This window comes from Emys orbicularis, chromosome 25 (assembly GCF_028017835.1).
Source record: "Emys orbicularis isolate rEmyOrb1 chromosome 25, rEmyOrb1.hap1, whole genome shotgun sequence".
Lineage (NCBI taxonomy): Eukaryota > Metazoa > Chordata > Testudines > Emydidae > Emys > Emys orbicularis.
The window spans coordinates 6,915,338-6,930,716 of record NC_088707.1 but is presented as its reverse complement, the minus strand read 5'-3'; the positions used below and the strand labels follow the sequence as shown (position 1 = coordinate 6,930,716).

Sequence of the window (15,379 nt, the reverse complement as noted above, 5' to 3'; positions counted from 1 at the left end):
CCGGCAGGCGCTAAACCACAACGCTCACCTGACCTACCGTGGGGAGGGATACATCTGAAGAAGTGAGGTTTTTACCCACGAAAGCTTAGGCCCAAATAAATCGGTTAGTCTTTAAGGTGCCACCAGACTCCTTGTTGGTTTTATAGATACAGACTAACAGGGCTACCCCCTGATACTTGGGGAGGGAACGGGGCCCAGTATCGCCTGCCTTCCTGATTGGCACTGGGGCGGGGATTGAGACACAAACATGTCCTGCGTTTCTGATTGGTGCTTGGAGTGAGGGGTGGGACTCTAAGTGGAATTCCGATTGGACGCCGAAGAGCGGCCGGTCTTCCCTACGCTTCTCCTTTTCTGATTGGTCTCTGGAGCGTTGCCCATCTGGTGCTCCTCTGATTGCTCTCTGGTCGGGATAGGAGGGGAGTGCGATATTATCATTTCTTGCTCTTCTGATTGGACCCTTTGTAAGGGGCGGGACCTTCACAGGTCTCCGCCTTCCCAGGCAATGCTCAGGGCGTGGCGGCGGCCCTCCATTGGCCGGTGGGCGGAGCTGGCCGCCGCCGGGGCCCAATGGGCAGCGGGGTGCGTCGGTCAGCTCGGCCCCCGAAGCGCAGATAAGTGGCAGCGCGAGGGGGTTTCGCTGGTTACTGTTGGGGCTCGCGGGAGGAGACGGGTGAGGTCGGGTTGGAGCTGGGGATGGCGGGGGCCGCCGGGGCCTCCTGCTGCCGGGGCGGAGTGGGGGGGCTGCAGCCGCTTAGGGCCACCATCCCTTTCCAACTGCAGCAGCGGCGCGGGGCAGGCGGAGACGGCGGCCGGGCAGGTAACGGGGGTTGGGGGGGGGCCGAGCTCTGGTGCTGGTGGGGGAATGGGAGGGAGTGGGCTGGGCTGTCGGGCGCGTAACGAGGGGTTGAGGGGCCGCTGGGGGAGGGGAGAGAGCTGAGCGAGTGGGGGGCCGTTGGGGGGGAGGGGAGAGAGCTGAGCGAGTGGGGGGCCGTTGGGGGGGAGGGGAGAGAGCTGAGCGAGTGGGGGGCCGAGGGGGGGAGGGGAGAGAGCTGAGCGAGTGGGGGGCCGAGGGGGGGAGGGGAGAGAGCTGAGCGAGTGGGGGGCCGAGGGGGGGAGGGGAGAGAGCTGAGCGAGTCGGGGGCCGAGGGGGGGAGGGGAGAGAGCTGAGCGAGTCGGGGGCCGAGGGGGGGAGGGGAGAGAGCTGAGCGAGTGGGGGGCCGAGGGGGGGAGGGGAGAGAGCTGAGCGAGTGGGGGGCCGTTGGGGGGGAGGGGAGAGAGCTGAGCGAGTGGGGGGCCGTTGGGGGGGAGGGGAGAGAGCTGAGCGAGTGGGGGGCCGAGGGGGGGAGGGGAGAGAGCTGAGCGAGTGGGGGGCCGAGGGGGGGAGGGGAGAGAGCTGAGCGAGTGGGGGGCCGAGGGGGGGGAGGGGAGAGAGCTGAGCGAGTGGGGGGCCGAGGGGGGGGAGGGGAGAGAGCTGAGCGAGTGGGGGGCCGAGGGGGGGGAGGGGCGAGAGCTGAGCGAGTGGGGGGCCGCTGGGGGGGGAGGGGCGAGAGCTGAGCGAGTGGGGGGCCGCTGGGGGGGGAGGGGCGAGAGCTGAGCGAGTGGGGGGCCGTTGGGGGGGGAGGGGCGAGAGCTGAGCGAGTGGGGGGCCGTTGGGGGGGAGGGGCGAGAGCTGAGCGAGTGCGGGGCCGTTGGGGGGGAGGGGCGAGAGCTGAGCGAGTGGGGGGCCGTTGGGGGGGGAGGGGCCCTAGTGCTTGACAGAGACCGTACCCTGGAGCCTCCGCTCCAGCAGCGGTTAGGGCAGGACCCCCGCCCGGCCACAGTTCCCCCCGCGCCCCCGCCTACGAGTTCTCCCCCCACCCCTCCCCCGTGTCAGTTGGGGGCCCCCCTAGCGCGCGCACCCACCCGCCCGCCACGTGCTACAGAACCCAGCTGTGCGTGACCGGCCCTCCGACGCAGCACCCCCTCCCGCAGCAGCACCGCCGGGGCTGGTCGGGCCCTGGGGTGCACCCCCCAGCAGTGACCGTAGCTCCCACCCCTTTCATCTGCGGCCGTTCCGCTTCCTACTGGGCTGACCGGCTCACCCCGCCTCTCCGGGTGGACGGTTCCCCGCTGACAGCTGGCCAGTAGGTCTTGCCCACCTATTCCCATTTAGGGGCCAGTTTCTGTCTATGTGTAGCCAGACTTGTTGCCAACCCAAGTTCTTCTCTTGCACGTGGAGTAAACAGGTGTGTGGGATGCATACAATAAGATCTTGCAGGGGTAGCACCGCAAGCAGACTAGGGTGGGTAAGAGTCAAACAGCTCAAGATTGAAGGAAAAGGAGCGGCCTATGCAAGAAGTGGTGGGATGTCAGAAAAGAAGATCTTTATTTTGGCATGCAGTGCTTTACAGGATATGGCACTAAATAGAGCAATTTGGAGAGAGAGAATTTATAGAGCAGACTCCATTTGGTGGGATTTACACAAGGAAGAAGACCAAAAGCTGCAAGTGAACAAAGCAAGGCCCTTTCCCCATCCGGTAAAGCATCCTCAGCTGTATTCCTGCAGAGCCTAATCTATCCTTTAGGGCATATGGCAAAGCACCTTGGCTGGCTCTTGCCTGAGGGTTGTGATGGCGAGGCTTATACTTTGGTTGCTTAGGTAAGGTTGAGTTTTGCATAGTGTGCTACTGTTTGAGTTGTAGGTGAGCCCAGAATCTTTGCGGTGAGCTGGTTTTTAATGGTGGGGAAAATAGCTTACTTGTTAACAGGCAGTGAGTGTGTGATAACATGCTTAACGTCCACTTCTAGAGCTGGATCAGGTTGGAAACATAACTTCCCTGTATTTATCGACTGGTACTGGCTTGGTTATGGTGACATAACTCTACAAGTGACTCCAACTCTTTGCCTTCCATTTCCCATCTTTAAAAAGGAAATAAGGTACTTTCCTTCACAGGGATAGTTAGGAGGATTACTTAATGTTTGTAACAAGAAGATGAAAAGCTTTATTAAGTGTGCCATTATCAACTTGGCAAGATGGAGGACAAACTGAGCAATGATCCCACCCAGCATAGGGATCAAAACTTGTTAGCTACATACTCTTCGATGGAAGGATCTGTGTGCTGAGAAAGGGAGGAGGGAACAGCGACACATAGCAGAGAGCAAAAAGGTAGGATTTTTCAAATTCATATTATAACAGTAACTCTGGTGATCTTGGCTTCCTAGAACCTCCATTCTTGGCTTCAAAGTTAGTTTCGAGTTTAAATCTGAATTGTAGCAGCCGCTTTCCTGAAGGGTGTGGGTGGAAAGCCCCTGCATCTTAATCTAAACATGCTCTCCAGTTGCTTAAATGTACAGCTTACAGTCTCTTTATTCTAACCATATCCTCAGTCTGAGCAGATTGAGTATATAGCATTCAAATGGCTGATGCTGCGACTCAGGCTTAAACTGAAATTATATAGTGGTGCAAGTTATTTTTTTTTTAAGAGGGAGGTAATTTGAATCCTTATCAAGTACTGTGTCAAGGGAAATAGTATATTGCCTAGAGCTACAGACAGTTCTGAGGCTTGTTTTCTGTTCCCACCTCTGCAGCTGACTTTGAGAAAAATCACACTGCTGGTTCCTACATCTGTAAAATAGGGATATCTACCCACCGTTGTAAAGCACTTTTAGATTCAAGAGGGAAGTCTTTTCAGAGTATTAATGTAAGAAAAGTACATAAAATGAGTATGTACTTGTGAGTGCTTTTTAAATACAAGTTGAGTGGGTGGAAATGAGTAATGAGAACCTGGAATGGCTGAGAGATGGGGGAAAAATACTGGGGGGGAGGTGGATTTGGGATGAGAAGCAAAGATATAGTGGAAGGTGAACAAGAGCTAAACTAACTGGAAGATATTTTTGACTGCATTAAAACCATTCCGGTAAATGCGGTAAGTTTAAAATTCCATGTGGGCATTCTAATTACATGCACAAATAAGGAGCTTTCATCTTTGGGCTCTTGCAGTCCCTTCTGCACATTTGCCTGTTTCAGGCAGGGAAAATTTGTTCTTTGCCTTTGCATGATAACAAGTTCTTTGCCTTATTTTAAGATGGCTTTAGGTCACAATTAAAAGATGCTAAACTGAAAGCGATATCTGGAGTTGAACAGCACATCCTATTACTGAGGTCACTTGACTTGATACAGAAGCAATCATTTAAATTTATTTGTACTATAAACCATAATGGATCCCAAAACTGCATTGCCGAGGTATCTCAAGTCTTTTTTTTTTTTTTAAATCACTAAGAACTTTTTTGGAGGGTTTATATAAGCTTGTGGAAATGTTTTTCCTTCCTGTGTGATTGCTGATTTATTTGTATGGTTGCTCATGAGTGCTGGGCTGTTGCTGAAATCTTCCTTACTATATGAAACACTGAAAGAGCAGTGCAACACTTATTTTGGACTAAACACAGGATTGCATGGCTTTTCAAATAGTAAAGAATGTTCGTCAAATTTTGGCCTACCAACCTTGACAGCATCCTTTTGAAATGCTTTTATATCTGGTTTTATGCATCAGTTCTTAAATCTACTTTAGGGTGGGTTAGAGCAATCACTTTTGTAAAGTGAGAATGAATGGCTGTTCAAGTGTTGTGCATTTCATTATTTGAGGCTTATAGTACTAGTTGTTTTTCCTGCCACTGTGAGGATTAGTATTGATCAGAGAAGCCATTAGAGTATTTTGCCCAATTTACACTTGAAATGAGTTCATGAAATAAACAGCACATTTCTTTGAGCACCATTCCCCCTCCTCTATGCCACCTCTGCTCTGAAACTGAAATGAAACTGCTGTGAATATGGCAATTTATCATTTGACAGTCTGAAAACTTATACAATTATAGCAAAACATTATTGAGAAATTAGGACATATGTAGGTTGGGTTTTTCTGCTGGCTGCATTATGGAGTCTCATTGTGGCTCTGTAGTGCCCTGTGACATGGCATTAGATGCTTATAGGTTTTCTGATGGTTAGAAGGCTGAAAATCCACTGACAGTATTCAGAAACAGGAATTGCTGGTCTTCATTTCTTCCTGGCTTTGTGCCCTCACTGCTCAGGCTCTGGCAGCTTGACTTTTTCCTCTTCATCTCTTTCATGTACAGTTTGAGATGTATTTAAATTTCCATTGCTGTGCCCCAGTCACTGTTCATACAATAAGCTTCACTTACTATTTGTATGTGTGGGAGCTACTGCAGTAAATTGGCTGTGGTTTAACTAAAAACTCTGTTTCCTAACTCGAAAACTTGCATTGTAATCTTGGGATCTCAGCCCTGAAATCTGTTGCTATCAATTTTTTTCCTCATTCCTGTGCCCTGGCTTATTGGATTGCTCATGAGTGGCTTAACTGCTGGCCTGCTGAGGTGGGTTACTCTTAAAAAGCTGAAGCCCAGCAGTTTCTCCAGTACTAGCTGTGTATCTTTCCATGGCTTCCACTGACTTATGGAAAGACAGTCTGCGAGCCAGTCTGATTCTGCAGCTGCTCTGTTCACAGAAAATCCTGCTGAAATCAAATAGGGAGCAGCTGTTGAATCTGCCCCTTAAAGAGCTTCGGCTAAACTGCATAGCTATTCTGCAGTGGAGAAGCCAGGAAAACAATTCTGCGGTGACTAGGGTTTGTTGTCTTGGTGTTTAGAAGTCTTCATGCTTTGAAGTTTATAGTGTGTGGCAATGGAGGTAGCCATGATGGTTTCGGTCATCCCTTATCTCTTCAATGGTGTAGTTTATGCTAGTAAGGTAGGTAAATTACTACCCTGTCTTGAAGATCCTATTCAGATACGGGCCAGACCACTACAGTCTCCGTTTACACCAGTTAGATGGCTTGGAGACTGCTGGTGTTATCAAAATTCCATAGGTTCAGTAACAGTCAATAGCCTATATTCTCACAAAGGTGGAATCAGCTCTTTGGAAATTTTTAGGTTTATTTTAGTTCACTATAGACAAAGCTGTGCTGTGTGAAGCTTCAGTTTCCCCCAAAGTATATTCCAAGCTCCACATTAACTGGAAAATTTCTCTTCGTATCCAGACTCTAATCTCCACAGGGACCTATGAATACATTTCTACATGCTTCATGCCCTTGAATCTATTGGGATGAGAACCAAGCAGTCTTGGCTTTCTGGAGATCTTGCACCAGATGGCTTAAATTTGGCTTTCTAATTGTCTAAAGTAAATCGTTGAGGTCCTCTGAGCTTTCTCCAGGCCAGACTGACCATTGGAAATGGCAGCTGCTTTAAGAAAACTTGGAACTTAATGTATGTGGCAGCATTGGTGTACGTGGTGCTTTATGAATGCAAGTGGACCAACTACCTGCCCTGCTGAGCTTGCAGTCTAAATTAGACAACACATAGAAAAAAGGAGGGGATGGATCAGTGCACCATAAAAGCAAAGCGACTCCATAGTTGTTTTCTTAGTAGTTCCAGTAGTGATGTTAAAAATAACAACACTTTTGTTTATACTGTAATTTAAGCTGTGTTAAAGGGTCATGTGGTGAATCGGGGATGACTGGTTAGTGGTGCACAGGTGGTCACAAAGTGCATTTTAAGGGGAGTCTTGGAGGAAAGGGAGGACATTTCTTGATCCACTGGAGGAGACACTCTATCATATAGGGAGTGGCATGAAAAAAGTGCATAGTGGGTGGAGGGCATGAGAGTCAATTATTGGTGGCAGAGTGTAGTACATGAGGGGGAATAGTGTGAGATGAGTAGAGATGCAGGCAGAGGGTCTTCACCTGTGCATGCATGTAGCTGTGGTTGGGGGACGGCATTGGTTAGGGATGACTTTTTGCCAATTTCCATACCTCCTGTCAGCTTAATAGAGACTGTATTGGTAAAGAATTATGGACATGATGGCTTATTCCCTTTTCATCAGGACAAAAAAGTTTCCTCTGTCATGTAGTTTATAGAATTGTATAGTGTTCTTTAACTTTTCAGGAAGTTGCTATTAACTGAGGTGACTCATCTAACTAGCATTTTGTAGCTTGCTCTCTGAATTTGCCTGTTTCTGAGATGCCAAATCTTTTTCTTGCTGCGTAGATCCTGCTAAACCAGTGAAGAACTGAGTGAATTACCAAATCAAGATTTATCATGGCATCCGTGTGAAACCATGTCTGGTGAATATTCTAGATTTAAACTGGTTGGGACACAGTTTCATAAGTTGGGACACAGTTAAGTCTGTGTATGCTTGGCAGAATAAAAATGTTGTTTAGGAGGAAAATGTCTGTTTACCACTAGAAAGCATTGTGAATGTACTTTGTCTACATGGTATAGCTAGAGCAGAGCCTGATAAATTAATATTTCTCCTCCTCACCTCTGTCATAGCAGTTCTGAAATGAACTTGAAGGCTGCGTATGAAGGCTTTCACTACCAAAATAGTGGCCCAGGTGTTAGTGGTTTTGCTGTTCTTCGGTTTTCTTTTGTGCTGTTGAGTAACTTCCCCAGGTGCATTTATGCAGGGATGGTCAGAGTGGGGCCCACAGCCTACCCCTCATCTTTAGTATGTACCTGTCCTCTGGTAAGTAATTGCTTTGTGGGAGTGATTGCTTAGATCCAGTAAAGCGTTGAATGGTGGAATCTGTAGTCTCCATATGCTGCAGCCATCCTTTACTTTAAATAAGGAGTTGTGGCCAATTATCTGATCAGTTTAATATAGGTTGGCTAAAAGTTATATGTCCTTGAAGTAATGGATCTCCTGCTAACTCTGGCATTCCCTCCCAGGGATTTCTGGACTTCTGGAAGACATGTGAATGTGATGTTGATACCATGTTGAGCAAGGCTGAGGATCTTGTTGCTAGTAATGATGGGAGTAACTTTAGCTGCCTTCAGTATTCAATTTCTTGCGTTGTTGGTCTGATTTTTTTCCTCAGGTGAAACATGTGCATGTTGGCTGGTTATATAGTAAAGTTTCACATGCATGTGTTTAGTATGTATGGAATGAATCATTCCCTGTTATGGGAGTAAGTTGACTGGTTTCATTCAGCAGATCTTGGATTCCTGGGTGAGTCTATGGTTGTCTTAATTGGCAGCCTACCTGTAACCCTGTGTATTGGATGAGAGATGTCTCAGGCAGGATTAACAGGTCAGGTTGTGTCAACCATACAAAAATAGGAGAATTAATCCACTTTCACTCCAAGTGAGAAGATAGTAATTGTAGGAGATGTAACTCAAGACGCTATGAATTCATGTGATGAACTTCAGTAATAATAGAGCCTAACTTGGATTGTATTGTGCTATGTCATACAGCAAAGACCCTTGCACAGAAACTCTGCTCTGCTCAGCTAAATTGAAGGAATAAAGCTGAACTATTCCTTGCAAAAGTCATGGGACATCCTGCTGCTTTCCCCTCTTAAAGGCTTTTTCAAGGGTGTGTGGATTGACAGGATTTGAGGGATTAGGGACAGGGAGGAAGTTGTCCAGAAAGTGAATATCCTTAGGGACTGGATTGAAGATGGGAAGATCTTGAAGTTAATATTCTTGCTGCTGCTCTAGACAAAAGCAGTTCATCTTTGCCCTATGCAACCAAGTCAGTTCTCTTTATCTTCTATAAAGTATGGCTATATACAGTATAAGGCTCTGACTTGAGGCCAGATGCAAAACACAGGTGGTGTAATGTTAAGTGTAGAACAAGTTTGTCATGAGCCGGGTAATTAGAGCCACTTCAGGGTGTTGGTGTCTTCAGTTGATATGGATCATACCCTCACTGTAAACTTGCTGCTCTCAGCTTGCTTGCCTCTTTACAAGTCTGGGAACGGGAAAAATAAAGGATGTGATCACATCTGTCATTAATTTTGACTTGTATTGACAGTTCTGTATCAAACAAGCTGCTCCCTGCTTTAAAATTTTGCTTCTATTGGATAAATTTGAGATGACTGTGCCCCAAAGGAACGAGATGGCTTTTATGGGATATCTGAATTGCTCTCTTGAGATCTGGGTTTGTGTCTTTGGATCCTTTCTTTTCCATCAGAATGTAAACAATAGAGTTTCCGATGGTCTACCAACACATTTCAATAACATTGCTTTGAGTATGATACAGAGCCGGAAGCACTGGAGACAGTAATCTGTTAGGGACTGGGACTGTAAACTCTTAATTCCAGGGATTGTTTTACTTTGCATTTGTACAGTGTCTAGTATATTGGTGTTCTGATCTCAGTTGAGGCCTCTAGACTCTACTGTAACATATTATAATACATAATAAAATAACTTTTCCTGTGGCAAGTAGTTGGGTACAAAAACAAATAATCCCAGTTTAAACTAGTTATGTTTAAAACAGGGGTGGGCAAACTTTTTAGCCCGAGGGCCACATCTGGATATGGAAATTGTATGGCGGGCCATGAATGCTCACAAAATTGGGGGTTGGAGTGTGGGGGAGGATGAGGGCTCTGGCTGGGGGGGTACAGGCTCGGGGTGGGGCAGGGGATGAGGGGTTGGGGGGTGCAGGAGGGGGATTAGGGCTGGGGCAGGGGTTTGGAGTGTGGGAGGGGGGCAGGGGTGGGGTGTAGGCTCCAGGTGGCACTTACCTCAAGCAGCTCCTGGAAGCAGCGGCATGTCCCCGCTCTGCCTCCTAAGCGGAGGCACAGCCAGGCAGCTCAGCGTGCTGCCCCGTCTGCAGGCGCCTCCCCTGCAGCTCCCATTGGCCATGGTTCCCGGCCAATGGGAGCTGTGGGGGCAGCACTTGGGGCGGGGGCAGCATGCGGAGACCCTTGGCTGCCCCTACACATAGGAGACGGAGGGGGGACATGCCGCTGCTTCCAGGAGCCGTGCAGAGCGGGGCAAGCCCCCGGCTGGATTAAAATGTCTGAAGGGCTGGATTGCGGCCCTTGGGTCCTAGTTTGCCCACCTCAGTTTAAAAGCAAGCTGACCTCATTGGCCGCACTTCCCTTTTCCCCAGATTAGCAAAGCCATAAGAGAGATTTTGGTAACATATTGTGTGTTGTAATTCCTTGGTTTTTTTACTTTTGAACTGGAGTCATGCTATAACTTGTAAACTTCTGCTATGCTTCCTACTCTGCAGAATTTACTTACTGGCTTCGTGTTGGACACCAAAAGCAGCTGGCGAGGCCTGGAAGGTTTCTTGCATGTTTTTTCTGCTTGTTTTTAACCTTAGAAATATCAGCAATATCAAATCTGGTCTGTTTTTTACTGGACTATTTCCAAGGACCCAGAGGATTGAATGGGTATTTCCTTATCCTTTAGTCGAGGACAAAGTTGAATCTTAGTGATCTCTACTCCTAACTGTTTGTCAGGTGTTTGGTTTGTTTTTGTTAAACCTATTTAAAATAAAAGTCTTTAACAAGGACTAGAAATTGGTTCCTCTCAATTGCTCAGGGTTTCACTTCTGTATTTGACATAATCCTACTAATTCTCCAGTCATCTGTAATCTACTAGGTAAAAGAGTAAACAAGACCTAAATTTCAAATGTAAAAACCTGTTTCTGAAGCAACCCTTATATGGTCCATATAGGGTCAGTAACCCACCTGTTCTTCTTTGCCAGTTCAGAAGTGCTGCATATATGCACTAGGATAAGTGATCTACTTGCTTGAAGCCCCTGTTGAAGAGTGCCTTCACACCAGACCAAGCCTGAGAATGTCCATTGGAGCCAAAGATTTCAAGTTGGAGGATGTTGAAATACTCCAGATTGTTTTTTCTAATTATAAAATAAGCTTTACAGAATTAAGATAAAAGGTGAAAAGTTCAGCTCATTTCCTCCAGTAACTGGGTGTTTAGCTGCAGCCTTGGACCCTAAATAACTTGTGTTTGTGTTCAGTGGAGCTGCTCCTTAAGGCATGCATTGTCTTTGGATTTGATTGAGTGCCACAGAAAAGCCTGAACTTCTAGTATTCCTTATTGAATAATTTCCTTAAATTACATCTGCAGATGGCTTTTTTCCTTGGACAGCTTTCTCCAGCTGCATTCAAATACAGCCTGTAACTAAGGAAATGGTTACAAAGACTGCAATTTCTTTAGTTTTGCTTGCAGGCCAGATCTTAAAACTCCAGCCCAGTTTAGCAGTGCCTACAGGAGAAGTTGATTTGGGTCATAACTAATGTCAGTCTAGCTCTCTAATCTGGTAACTCCTCTTGTCATACACTGCTCCTTATCCTTGGCTATGAGTGAATGAAAATTCTTTTCCATAAGGTCATCAAGGGACTGCCTCTTTCAATGCAAGATGGTAGTCTAACCACCTGATTCAGCCTATAAGCTGGATGACTGGAAAGGCTCTTGCATGTTTTTCAGAGGGTTGCATTTTGGAGTTGGCTGTCTTGAAACTGTGTTGGAGTTTGGAGTCTGGATGTCTTGGAACTGTGTGCACAGATCTTATGCAAGAATCGGAGAGGTACTGTGGTTTAACCTCAGTTTCTGCCTAATCACCGGAAGATGCAGTGGATTTCAGTGCTCCCAAGGCTGTGCAGTTTGTATACGTTTATTGAAATGGAACCAAGGGCTATGAAATTGTGTGTGTGTGTGTGTGTGTGTGTGTGTGTGTGTGTGTGTGTGTGTGAATTTACCCTGTTGGTTGTAAATCTTTTACAAGAAAAAGGATTATAATCCTAAAGGTGGAGGAATAGAACAGAGGCAGAGATGTAGAACATTTACTTTGCACGGAGATGTCATCTTAAAATAGAATGCATGCCAAGAGTTGCGGAAGTTTTCAGCTAATTAATTGTGCTACAGAGAAATGTTAATGCTAATTGTTGGGGGTGGGGATGGGCATTTTTGTCCTCTTCCTAAATCCTCCTGTAACCTGGTGGTTTTTAAACTTTCACTACCATGAACAAAAGCCCTGGCTGAACTTTCTTCCAGTTCAAATTATTCTCTTCTCTACCTACTCATGTATGTTGTATGGTTGACATAAGTTATCAATGGATGTCTCACTTGACTTTACCCCTCCTCCATATTTGTGAATATAGTCTTCCTTTTCTACACCTATGTTCTGGATAAAGCGGGCTTTTTCCCCACTAGAATCAGCACTACCTTACTGTTTTCAGCTCTTGGAACAAGGAGATGCCTCAGTAGCTAATCTGCTCCTTATCTTGCATCATGGATCCCTTTCTTCATACCCAGTTCAGTGTATATTTCTATTTTCCAGTACTTGGGAGTTCCTCCAATACTATTGTGATTAGGGGCTTATTAGTACCTAAATAGCTCTGCCCTTCAGTGACTTGAACAAGAAGCCAGCATCTTCAGCATGCTCTCTTCTGGGGGCACTTACAAATGCTCCTTTCGTTTCTGGTACAGGCTTTAGCTCTGCCCTTTGTCCCTTCCACTTCAGAAGGCCCGTCTATTGTCATCTTCCATAGAGACAGCTCTATCTTTTCTGTGACATCCATGTGAGCTTTAATCCTGAACCCTACCAACTTCCACATCTCACCTTGATCCCAGTCTTGACCATTGGCTCCTGACTATGCCCTAAATTCCTGTTAATTTCTTCAGACTAAAATCTTAGGCCTCTCTGTAGAGTTTGCTGTGTGCTAAGCACAGGAGTATTGATCAAGGATTTTAAACTTCATCATAACTGACAAGTGAAGTTACCGATGCACTGCTTTGCAGAACTCCTAGATAAAGACCTATATATTGCATAATACTAAATTGCTCTCAAACCTAAATTGCTCTCGATGTCATCACGGTGTGCTCTGGCAGCAGTTTGAAGAGGAGGGAGCACCTAATGATATATTGCGGTTTAGCAGCATATGGAATATTCTTATTGAGAGGCATTAAGGGAGAGAGTAGCTTCTTATAGATTTGTCCTTCATATTCTGGAAGTGATAGCCAAGAGCCACATCTGGGAAATAATAAAAGTTTGGTTTAGTCTTTGTTCTGATGATAGATGATGCTAGTAGGACTGATGGATGCTGCAATTTGCCAGCGCTGCAGTGTAACTTGAAATGTAGTAACAAATCTTTCTTGCACCTGCCCAGTCTGCAAAATATAAATGCCAAATTTAAAATGAAAATTGAGAATAAATCTATAGACTCTGATCACTGCTATTAAATGTTCTAGCCTTGTTAGTGACACAGACCTCTATCAATTTAACTATGATGTACTATTGTCCTGAGTCTGCCAAGATATTGAAATAACTCCATGATGTAACACTGATCACCTGTGTCAGTATTAATGCTTTCACTGCTGATCATTGCACTGGAAACATCTAGATAGTGCTTTTCTGGCACATCTTGACATTCTGTAAGACTAAGGTAGCAAATATCTGTTGGTATTTGGAGGCCTGATGCCTTCAATTAAAGTGATGTCAGATGAAGTGTCTCCCTGAATGTGGTTTGTGGACTCCTGAGTTTTCTCTAAAATGTGGTCCATTAGACTATAGCCCTCCATGTGTCTTATACTAAAATATAAGTAGGTACAACAGAAAACAAAACTCCATGTAGACTCTTTTCCTTGAGAGAAATCCCTGCAGATTTATCGAGTGTACCCATAATGTCTTGAATTTGGATCCTGTCAGATTAGTAGCTGAGCTGTTAATAAGGCCTAGTTCGTACAGTTTGTGTAGTGGTGTAACTATGTAGATTAGGGGTCTGATTTTTTTTTAACAAATATAGTTATTGGTACAACCCCTGGTGTCGTCAGTTACACTGATAAAAATGTGGCTTATACCAGTGTTACTTATTCCCCTTCCCATCTAGTTGAAAAGGTGTATGCCAGTCTAGTTAAAGCAGTACAGCTTTCCAGTGTTGACATGACCCCTTAGATAGGAGATCACCAAAGAACATCTAGATCAGTGGTCCTCAAACTTTTGTACTGGTGACCCCTTTCACATAGCAAACCTCTGAGTGCGACCCCCCCCCTCCATAAATTAAAAACACTTTTTAATATGTTTAACATCATTATAAATGCAGGAGGCAAAGCGGGGTTTGGGGTGGAGGCTGATAGCTCATGACCCCCCATGTAGTAATCTTGCAACCCCCTGAGGGGTCCCAACCCCCAGTTTGAGAACTCCCTGATCTAGATGGAGAAACTGTTACTGCTAATTCGGGGGAGGGGGGGCCACACTTTTTAGACACTCAGCCAATGGCCTACCTTGATGTTAGGTTTCACTGTGCTGTAGGAGGTCTTTTAGATGACTTGAAATCAAAGTACCTGTTGTAGTTTGTGAGAACTATGATAGAACGCAAGCACCCCACTGGAATTTTATCTGCCTAAAATTCCTCCTGTAGTTTCAGCTGGATATAAAGTATTTACGGTATGCTTTGGAAATTTCTGCCCAAGTGTAGTGAACTGTTCATTTGTAGCTTGTAAAGCTTGTTGCATGCTTTGGAATACTTGGCTGGAAGGCACTGTATAAATCAGTTATTGACCCTAGTAATCCTCACATGAATGGGAGTGGCTTTGGCTGTATCTCTACTGGATTCTCATTTTCATGAGAACCTCTAAAAAAGTAGACCTCTTGCATTAAATGTTTAGATTATTTGCTTGAGCTAATGAGCTCAGAATTGTAACAAACTCCTTGATGTGCCCACATATCACAGCACACAAGTAAAATTTCTCCACTATATGATACCTGTAACAGCCAGGCACAATGAGATAAGTTTAGCATCAGTTCAGCCTTAACTTTGACTTTTATCTAAGCTCTGTCAGTTTGTTAGACCCTTAAAGGGACACAGTTAATCTTAAGAGTTGACACGTTTCAAAAGACTTCAGTGTCTGATTAAACTGCATGTCCTTGAACTTTTTAAAACATTTTTCTGCTTCCCGTTTGATAAGGATTAGCTCAGCAAGGGAGAAACTATAAGGGGTTTTGTGAAATAAATATATACAAATGCAAAACTACTGGAAATATTTTTGCTAACTTCTGTTTGTATCTTAGGTGTTGCCTGTAACTATATTGGGTACAAAATTTCCAGCTAGAAATGTGTTGATGTCCCTTTAATGATTTTTAATTTTGTCCAGGGGTCTGATATGTCCTTCTGCAGATGAGAAAGATGAGATGGGCACTTACTTTTTCTTCCTACAACTCCCTAGAAAGCTATATTTGCTGAGAGCCCAATGCTAATGTGATAGGGATAGAGTCCAGAGTTCTAGTATAAAAAATGAACTGAAAAGGCACCCACCTTAATGATCAGGTCACACTTGACCTGAGTGAGTAAAAAGGACTATGCAAAAGTTGTCAGTGCAGCAGTGAGAGACAACCAAGTGGGTCTCTGAGATATAGCGACGGTTCTGTTATCTTGAGTGGCTTTGCTGTCGCATGAAAATCGAAAGCCCTCAAACTTGACTCTTGTCAGCTGTGTAGTTAGCTTTGGACCAAATCCAGAGCCTACAGCCAGGTGGCAGGGCTGTTTGGACTTAGTGCAGTAGGATGATAATAGAACTGCTGTAAACAGGACACTCCACCCTGTCTCGACTTCTCTCATGCACCCTCTTTGTCACG

At 45.6% G+C, this 15,379-nt stretch overlaps 1 protein-coding gene across 1 annotated transcript in view; it reads left to right on the top strand.

The window, feature by feature from the left end:
* The first annotated feature begins 693 nt into the window (after positions 1 to 693).
* Positions 694 to 15,379, top strand: part of FAM117A (family with sequence similarity 117 member A) — a 30,392-nt gene continuing 15,706 nt past the window's right edge. The window contains exon 1 of the mRNA XM_065422822.1: positions 694 to 817. Coding sequence (XP_065278894.1) covers positions 694 to 817 — 124 coding nt within the window. The remainder of the gene's footprint in view (positions 818 to 15,379) is intronic.